General features: G+C 39.7%; 1 protein-coding gene across 15 annotated transcripts in view; it reads right to left on the reverse strand.

The window, feature by feature from the left end:
* Positions 1-4,575: 4,575 nt before the first annotated feature.
* The window catches only part of mtmr3 (myotubularin related protein 3), a 128,453-nt gene continuing 122,715 nt past the window's right edge, over positions 4,576-10,313 (reverse strand). For 11 of the 15 annotated variants that reach the window (XM_085961704.1, XM_085961698.1, XM_085961701.1 and 8 more), the window contains 2 exons: positions 9,110-9,136; positions 4,576-6,748 (listed from right to left, as the gene is read on the reverse strand). In XM_085961704.1, the coding sequence (XP_085817830.1) occupies positions 6,577-6,748; positions 9,110-9,136 (199 nt within the window). In that variant the 3' untranslated portion in view covers positions 4,576-6,576. Of the gene's footprint in view, positions 6,749-9,109; positions 9,173-10,313 lie in introns of all 15 variants that reach the window. The other 4 variants (XM_085961713.1, XM_085961707.1, XM_085961705.1 and 1 more) reach the window with 3 other exon arrangements.

A 10,313-nucleotide genomic window follows, 5' to 3' on the forward strand; every position in this document is an offset into this window, starting at 1 on the left:
AGAAGGTTCACTAGGTTAATTCCTGAGATGAAGGGGTTGTCTTATGAAGAAAGGTTGAGCCTATACTCATTGGAGTTTAGAAGAATGAGAGGTGATCTTATTGAAACGTTTAAAATTCTGAGGGGGCTTGACAGGGTAGATGCAGAGAGGATATTTCTCCTTGTGGGAGAATCTAAAATTAGGGGGCATAGTTTCAGAATAAGGGGTCGCCCATTTAAAACAGAGGTGAGGAGGAATTTCTTCTCAGAGGGTCGTGAATCATTGGAATTCTCTACCCCAGAGAGCTGTGGAAGCTGGGTCAATGAATATATTTAAGGTGGTGATAGACAGATTTTTGAACGATAAGGGAGTTCAAGGGTTATGGGGAGGGCAGGGAAGTAGAGCTGAGGCCAAGACCAGATGTGCCATGATCTTATCTAATGGCGGAGCAGGCTCGAGGGGCCAAATGGCCTACTCCTGCTCCTATTTCTTATGTACTTTAAGACGTGTACACTACTCCATGCTATGCAAGAAGACTACAGTTAAAGCACACAAAAACGAGCTCCGTGAATTTACCTAGTGAGCACTTGAGCTTACAGAGCAGGAAACCTGGCAGCTGGCACTTGTCCAAGTCAAGCTACTGGAAGCTGTCCACTCACCAGCAGCAGAAGCAGCCAGCCATACTACAGCGACTCAGGAACCATCTCCTAGCTAGAGGGTAGGGAAGAGTTAAGGACCCTGACCTGCCGAAAAAAAATTGAAAAACAGACCAAAAAATATTGCTGAAATTATTACTGATTACCAAAGATACTGGAAACAAGTGGACTATCATGAAGCAGAAATTGCACAGATAGAACATCCGCTTATAAAGCTAGAAAAAGGTACGTCAAAGCAAGGCTATGGGCACATGGTTGGAAAAATTAAGTCTTTTTTCGCTTCCACCTAGTCCACACTGGCACCCTGTTCCTTCTCCCAGGCTGGTGCCATATCCTCCCAGTGCAGTTCCTAGATTTTCTCTCTATCTGCCCCTTGAGCAGTTTGCAGTATTCAACCCATTAACCCTACAGGCTGAAACTAATGCATCAATATGGTTTTTCCAGGAAAGTTGAAAGACATAGCATGATATGGTGAGAATGGCAAAAATAGGTCTGCACAGGCTTTGCTGAATTTTGCAATGCAAGCCCTTTCCTTTAATTGCTATGTATTCTCTATGCATTCAAAATAGGCATAGGGAGGCAGGCTTGTAAGTGATTGGGTAAAAGGTGCAAAATTGGACGAAGCAGCAGCTCTTAAAAGAGTTGCTAATCACATGTAAAGGAGAGTGGACAGGTTCGCTAATTAACCTGAAGCAGTAACAATTCTATATGGAGATGTGTATATAGGGGCTAATTTCTGCATGGAAGTGCACCGCCACAAGCTTTGTCCTGGGGCAGAGGGGGCATCCCGGTATTTTGAAGGTTCACTCATTTCCACGATTCAGGCATACTTCTGGCAAAAGTCCTGCTTTCCCACGTCACCTACATCCCAACAACAAATAAAAAAACTTGATATTATTACAAATTTTGTTTGATTGCCTGAATGGCTCAAGAGGAGCCAAGCTACTTTCAAATAGACTGTTTGATTTGTTCACTCATATGTATGACAGTCACTTATTTTCAAATATGGTTGACAGGTATTGAAATCCTGTTATTGTTTTCAGTGATACTTAAGGAGCTGTAGCTGTTTAAATATTGGAATCTATTAGAAATTCTCAATAGAATAGTCTGAGCCACTATCAGTTCTCTTAGTGGTAAAATATACAAGCTCTGTATATGTTTATTCCACAAAAGAATAGTTTAGAATTAGATGATGATGTTTTACTGTTTTCTTTTCATGGAACTAGTTATTTGTTCATATTTTGTTAAATAAATTTGCTTAATTTAAACAAAACATTTGAAATTGTTAGGCACTATTGCTCCTCAGCACAGGAGATCTCTCCTTTGGAAGCATAGGATAATTGTAGCTGGAAAGTTATTCTGTTCATTATCCTGGGCATGTTACAAAAAGCTTACTAGATATCAAGGTTAATGTGAACATTTGAGCACCTAGGGAGTTGGGGCCCATCGATGAGTGATTTAGAATTCTGAAGTTGGAAAAATCTAGAGCAAGTGTAGAAAGATCCAAAAAATAGAATGGCACGCCCAGCACTGATTGGGCCACATCCTGTGTGTGTAGAGGTGCATGCTATCTAGCCTAGAAGTGCAGCTGCTGTGTTTTAATGGGGCATCTGCACTCTGTGGTGGTGGAGTTCACAATTTGGTTATGGATCTTTCATGATGTCCCAGGAGACTGCAAGGGAGGAGGGAGAACTTTTCAGATATGGCCTTCAAAGTAAATGTCAGAAACATCAGGAGAGTGATAGGCATGTAATCTTTGGGCTGGAGGGAAATTCTCCTCAGAAAGCAGCTGTCCAAGCTGCTTGGGATAAGATGGCAGAGCAGGTCAACATGGTGTCTGCGGTCAGAAGGCTGTTACCCTAGATGTACAAGTTCCACATCTTGACTAGGTTTGCTAAGGTAAGTGCTGAAGTTATCTTTTTCCACTGTTCTGGTATGGCATACCATGGCACGAGTGCAAATTTTCACCTCCACCAGCTGCATACTCACAAGGGATGATTGCTGATTTTTAGGGAACCATTTGGCCCATGTAATTCAACGCTCCCAGGCCACTACATACCAGTCTTCCCCGACATATACCTCCATCTGTTCAGAAATATTAGGATAAGTACCAAAATTAAAACAAACCTACTTTATGCTTAGAAATATAATAGTTCCAACATTTTCTGTAAAAACTGGTAAAGATTATAACTGGTTTTAAAGTACCGACATAGAAAACTTCATGGGTGAATCCTATGAAATATTATAGATTGGTAAGTTACTGCATCCTATTGGTCCTATTTGCTGAGTATGCAACAAGGGGCAAATGTCCACATTCCTTAAACAATTTTGTTAGTGGAGTCTTATACATTAATCAGCTTTTCATCTCCAGTCCACAAGAAACATGCTGGAATATTCATAATGAAAATATATATTGGTCATATTTCTTGGTAATCAACTCTCAATTTCACAAGGAGCTTGACATGATTATTATGTTCCAAAAGTTAATTCTACAACTTTTATTTTGGTCAGTTGGATGTCCGTCATGAGCTTTGCCATGTATTAGAGTCTCCAAGTGAAACTACTGAGAAATACACATAGGTAGAGTTTCTGCAATAGCAAAATACTTGCGGATGCTGGAAATCTGAAACAACAACAGAAAGTGCTGGAAACACTCAGCAGATCAGGCAGCATCGAGGAGAGAGAAACAGGGTCAACGTTTCGGGTCGCAGACAAAGGGTTCAACCTGAAACATTGACTCTGTTTCTCCTCGATGTTACCTGACCGGCTAAGTGTTTCCAGCACTTTCTGTTGTTATCTAGGTAGAGTTTCTGTTTGCCCAATATGGAGTGCACACTCCCTATAGGGACACACCACACCCATAAGTTGACCAGAGCAAAGACATAGATGCCCAGGAGTACTAGTGGAGTTTAACCAGTTAAACTGTGCAGCTTACCACATAGCACTGGTAAGCTTCCACTTATCTGTAGCAGTATATGGAGAATTTCAGCAACAAGTCTACCGTTCTGTTCCATTTGTGGGTCTAGACTTGTTTGTTAAGCATTGACAGTGTCCTGGAGTACTGTTGACCTGCCTAGATCAGGTATCACATTACCAAGTCTGCCACAGAAGGTTGTCTTGATTCATAATGTTCATTGATAGGCATGTCATCTTGAAACCAGCTCGACCCCATAAAGACATTGTTAACCGACCCTTCCCAAGTCATTATTCAAATCGGCAAGCATGGTTCGGAGTCCTTGATAGGCAGAGTGGTATTGAGGAGCACCTCACAATGAGCATAGTATAATCAGCATAAGAGGTGTAAAATCTCTCAGCATGGGCCTCATTACACATCAACACAAAGTGTACTGAAATTTGTTGTATTCAAAAGTAAAAAGGTTACCATAAAGTTCATATTATATGTTTTTTCCTAAAATAAATGCAGTAGAGTGATCTTAAGGCAGAAATCCTGCTGTAAGAATGCTGATAAATCAATCAAGATTCATTACTTGATGTGCAAGTATCACAGATACACATTTGAAGATTGTGGGTAGCAACACGAGGCCAAAATAGCAGTACTAGTGGTGCACGTACTTTCTATATCATTCTGATGGCCAAGTGAAAATAAGAATCCTTAAGATAAGATAGTTACAAACTTGGCCCGTGGACCAAATACCTTGATTACTGTAGCCAAGAATTGCTTATGCAGTTTTGAAATGGGGAGAGCCAATTGTGGACAGTATAAATAATCTTCATCCCTCTAAGTGCATGAATATTATGAAGGATTTGAAGCAGCCAATGTTCTCCACTTGTCTCCAAATGTATCATCACTAAAACAGTCAATTCAAAGCAGGCAGTAAATCATTACATAATCACTTTGTTAATCCAAAAAGCTAAGTGATAATCCTCTTCAGCCTAGTCTAAAATAAAGCAGCAATTAAAAAAAACCAGACTCTTCAAATTTGAGATAAAACACCATATATGAAAATGACAAATTTATTTAGATTTAAATAAATCATTCTGAGGCTACAGAAGAGTATATGCTATGAAAGCTTACAAACAGGTAAGCACTACATTTTCCACACCCAGCTTTGTGGCATCATTTCTTAAAGCAATTAAAGTCTGGCTTTAAGTGTTACTTTACAAATTCCACTTGAGTGTACAATCAGAAGTATCTACCATTACCACTGAAGGATAACAGTCACTTAAACAAAGGATATGTGGAAAAAAACAGATCAGACTGTTCAAAATAAGTTTAGCAGCATTTTAACTTTAGTTCCAAACCCCAGAGGATGTTACTTTGTGTATTCAACACATTCAACTCGTGTGAAATCAAGCACCAGGATGAGGTGGATTCTTAATTTCAAGTCCAACATGAAAAAACTACAGATTGTAAGTAAAGATGGCATTATATTAACAAAGCAACTAATGTACTGATAAAGTGCAGTCTCTCATATCACTGAAACAGCTTTTAACATGAATTCTGTGTGGTTAGTCATATTACTTGGAAAGTCCTACTGTGGTGTGGCAGGCTTATAATATGGAATTTTTAGTCACTTTTTTAAAATGCACAAATGATTCCAGAATAAATCAAAAGCACAGCTCTGGTAAAATGCCTAGCTGCAATTTGCATTAATACAGTTGGAACTGTTATTTTCTGTTTGTTACAAACATCAGTTGCTGTTATGTCCCGAAAATGGACCATTCATGCCTCTTGGTGGTGGGGAAAATGTGGCTGATACAAAGATATTTTGCAATCCAAATTGTGCTGCAATGATTGTTGATCTACAACTGAAGAATTAAAAAAAAAAATAGGAGACGGGGAAAGAGCTTGCATAAAATGCACTAAATGATTACCTCACAGCTCATCATTCTTAATGACCCAACTATGAGGTTAAATTTCAAAGTCAAGTGGGGAAAAAAAGCACTTGGTGTTTTTACCTGTATATCCAACTGGCCCACATTTTTTTTTATTAAACACTGCTCATCTATTAATAACAAAGTAACAAAATTGGTAAGAGTTAGCATAAGCTCCATACAAATGCTAAACTTTTAATTTTCTTTACATCCTTGAAAAATGCCTACAGCACTTGCTGCTTTTTAAAATAAAATTGGAAAAAACATCTCTATTCACGGTGGGGCAAGGAGCACTTATGTCTTTTAGGAAAGAGTGCTATATAGCTAGCAACAGCATTCTGTCCTCTTTATATACAAAGAGAAAAATAAAAAAGTGCTTGCATGAAAATAAAATGAAATGACAAGTAAATGTCAAAATATGTATTTAAAACACAATCCCAGAAACCCGTATCATAACCAATGGCACCTATCCAGAACTTCTCATTTCTTGACCTCCTAACCTTCATTCGCATTTCAGAATCACTGCAGAAAAAGGTTAATCCACCAAGCTCAAAAGAAATCCTGTTCCAAATAGTAGATAAAAATGTTTGAGCTTACAATACATTGTGTAAACAAAGTTTAAAATATCTCATTCCTTCAGTGCCCATTAGTTTAATGTAAATTCATTTTGCTGTAACTATAGGGCATTTATAATACTTTCTGTACATGCCAAAAACTCAATTTATTTTGTAAATAAAAAGGAACATAATTAACACTGATCTATTTTAAGATTTTACATATTCAATTAAGCATGTAGAGGGAGTAGTGTTGATGCAACTGTCCAACAAAATTTGCTTACCACTTCTGCAAGTCTAAGGCCTTTGGTTAATACAGTAATATACTGCACTGCCCACTCTATTCCAATCACCACAAGCCACCATAAATAAACTTCCAAACAGCTTTAAGTTACTCTATCCAAATATGTCTCCATCCACCACATCCTGTTAGAACTTCCAAGCAATACTGTGCATTCAGTCCTATTGCAAGTGCACAGTAACCCAGAGTGCTTGGCTTCTTGTATACCGTCCCATAAATGTGCGTGTTTGTGGGAGGAAAGGCATTGCCTTTAGTTTGACGTAGCTGCAATGGGTTTGTCCAGTTCTAGCTCCAGCGTGGACCCATTGGGCTGAAGGCTGCTGTAGCAGGATTTACAGACACGACTCGGCTCAAAAAGCTGCTGACTCGGCACTGGGATCTTCTGGTTGCAACAACTTGAGCAAAACACATTCCCACAATTCCTTTGAAGGAACAAATAGGCAGATTGTTAATTAAACTCTTGTTTCATCTATTTACAGTCAACTTGTCAAAAGTATAGGGTTATTTCACAGATAAACATTAACCAAGTCCAGCTCCTAAAAATAAAGGGTTTAGCTATTGAACAATAATTAGTGACTTTGCATGCTCAAGCTTTAAAGTTGCCAAACACTTGCACTAAAAGAAAAATGAATACAAAAGTAAACGGTTTCTTGAGTAAAACGGTGATCCTCTCTTCCAAACTTCCAAAGGAGTTATTCAGTAAAGTACATAAAGCTCAGTGTTTAACTATTCCTCTTCTGAGGATTCTGAAAATATCTCTATGGTAAAGCTGTTACACTCAGCAGATAGACCAAACCCAAATTTTAAATATTTCCTTTTTAATAACTGTTAAAATTGAGCTAATCCCAGATAGGGAAGGCATTATTTCTGTTCCTAACTATTGCTTCTCCCATTACTGTGAATAGTTCTCAGGCCAGAGGGGTATGCATTCACTTATTTATTATACTGGGTTGCCTTTATTTTTTTTCTTGTTGAGAAATCAGGCTAAATTATACAGCCAAATTTCAAAGTGAAGCTCATGTAGGACATTAATTTTACTTCCTGAAGGAGGTTGTGTGATTACTACTGGTTATGCTAGAAACAGAGTAAGCGCACTTAGCCAGAACAAAATGCAATTAGCTGATACAAATAAGTAAGCAGAAGTGTGCCTAATGAGAAGAAACAGAAGGGAAACATTCATAGGAATTAGATGCGAGTAAAAAAGGACTAATTTAATAAAGGGAAGTGATTTCACCACAGGGATTTAGTTTCCTTAAATTTAAGCAAAATATGATCAAATATTTTATTTCAATATCATTTTCTATATGGAATAAAGTTCCAATATCAGATGTGTCCTGGATGCATCAAGCAACCCAGGAATAATATTCAACAATGCAAAACCTGTGAATGAAATTAACAGTTCAGACCAGAACTTAGATCTGGTCCAGTAACTGGTACAATCAATAGTGAAGTCAATGAGTTTACTCCCAAAAGGCAAAGTCCAAATATACTCCAGTTCATGAGTATTGGAAATAGAATGATTGTGGATTACAAACATCGGCTTTTCATGAATAGCTGGTGATCAATCACTGGATAAAGCAGTCTGTCATAAGGTAGCATTTTGTAACTTCAACTGGCAAATTAAAGATCAGAGTTTTTAATTTCAGAGATCTTTCCCACCCTGCAACTGAAGTGAAACCTACAGTTTTCCAAAGCTTCTTTTAATTTATAGGGGGCAAAAAATTGAACTTCAAAAGTACAATTGCGTATAATTTGGTAAAATGTTTTAACCATTCATTTTTGAAGTAGTTTTCAATTTAAATCACTGTATACACCTTGCACATCCTTTACATTAGATGAGCCACACCATTTTTATGTAGAAAAGGTACAAATAGCTGACATGGTTTGCAATACATTTAAGAAATTAGGTCCAAAGTTTTCACTACATAAGATACTGGGTGGTTAAACACTAAAATCCAATTAATGGGTCAGTTGGTAAAATTTAAAATCACACTACAATTGTTTTAACGTCAATGATTGTATGTCAGTTATTTGATTACATTGTATGCAATAAAAAGGTAAAAGTCACGCTACTACAACCAACAACTAAAACATCTATTTAGAAGGTTAACATGCAGCCCACCAACATCCATCAGCCTTTTTTTTTTAATATATAGAAAGTTGAAAGGATAAACCTTTCAAAGCCAGTCATGAGGATAAGGCAGATAAAAGATATTTTCCTGTTGGTAACCAGGATATTATAGCTTCTTAATTAGATCACAACACTGTGAAAAAGTGCAAGGAAATTACATATTAAAGAATAAACCACCACATTCATATTTATATATGGATAAACCAAGGTTTAATAACTGCAATGCCATACAGAAGAAAGACCCTGCATGGCACAACCTTGGTTGTTAAGCGGATTCAAAGCATAATGTGATGAAATGTCAAAATATTATATATATGTGTTGTAAACTTAAAACAGAAAGAAATTGAAAAAGTTTCATTTAATATGATTAAATGTCTGCAATGGGCAGGGGTGATAAATCCAGGTATGTCAATCTGTTTTCTGTTCAGCAAATTGCATAATTTTAAGCTGAGGCGATGGCTCATAAATGCCCGGATAACCCATCAAATTGGGCACAGTTCTTTTTTGAACTTCTAATTAATTTGAATTTAATCAACGTATGATCTCAAATTGCTTGGGATGTTCAGCTTATAAGGCACGAGTAAATGTTTTTAAGTCAACATCACCAGGAAATGAAGACAAAGAGACAGAGAAGACTGTTGAAAATGCTCACCATGTGTCATCAACAGGCTCCCTGTCCCTGCAAGACGGAAAAAACAGCTCAGAGGGAAACTAACTAAGGAAAAGGTGCAAATCAGCAGGGCAACAGCGAGGGAATACAAACAAATGAAAAACAATATGCTGCAACTTTACAATGAGTGAAGCATATTGGAAATAATATCAATTACCAATAATATCAATCTTAAAAGAGGAAGCTAACTCTATTTAGACAAAAAACCTCAAACAGAAGCAACACTCAGAAAAATCCCTTTCCAAAAGATTATTTGTATAACGTTCACTCTAAAAAGTAGTCAGTGTGTCATGGAAGGAACGTAAGCAACCATCTTGCATTTATATAGTGCCTTTAATGTAGAAACCATCCCAGGGTCCTTTACAGAGGAATACATGGGCACTGAGCCAAAGTGGGGGAGTCAGATGATTGAAATCCAGGCTTTGTAAAGGTGTTTAAAGGCAGGGAGAGGGGAAGTGAAGTGAAGGGGAGCTCCAGAGAGCAGGGCTGAGATAGCTTGAAGTTGTGCTAACAAAGGGGGATGGAAAAATCACAGGAGGCCAGAGTTAGAGGAACAAAGGGCTTGTGACAGACTATAAGGGTGGAGGAAGTCAGAGGTAGGGTGTGGCAAGGTCATGGAAGGATTTGTAGAGGAGGGAGAGGGAGGAGGGAGGAGGGAGAGGGAGGAGGGAGGAGGGAGAGGGAGGGAAGGAGGGAGAGGGAGGGAGGGAAGGAGGGAGAGGGAGGGAGGGGGAGGGAGGGAAGGAGGGAGAGGGGGGAGGGAGGGAAGGAGGGAGAGGGAGGGAGGGAGGGAAGGAGGGAGAGGGAGGGAGGGAAGGAGGGAGAGGGAGGGAGGGAAGGAGGGGGAGGGAGGGAGAGGGGGAGGGAGGGGGGGAGAGGGGAGAGGGAGGGAGGGGGGGGAGGGAGGAGGGGAGAGGGAGGGAGGGGGGGAGAGGGAGAGGGAGGGAGAGGGAGGGAGGGAGGGAGGGAGGGAGGGAGGAGGGGAGAGGGAGGGAGGAGGGGAGAGGGAGGGAGGAGGGGAGAGGGGAGGAGGGGAGAGGGAGGGAGGGAGGGGAGGGGGGGAGGGGAGGGGGGGAGAGGGAGGGAGGGGGGGAGGGGAGAGGGAGGGAGGGGGGGAGAGGGAGGGGGGAGGGAGGAAGGGGGGGGGGAAGGTGAGGGAGGGAGAGGGAGGGAGGGGGAGAGGGGG

Source organism: Somniosus microcephalus, chromosome 19 (genome assembly GCF_052327205.1).
Source record: "Somniosus microcephalus isolate GS21.2 chromosome 19, FLI_Smic_1.0, whole genome shotgun sequence".
In the NCBI taxonomy this organism is placed as follows: domain Eukaryota; kingdom Metazoa; phylum Chordata; class Chondrichthyes; order Squaliformes; family Somniosidae; genus Somniosus; species Somniosus microcephalus.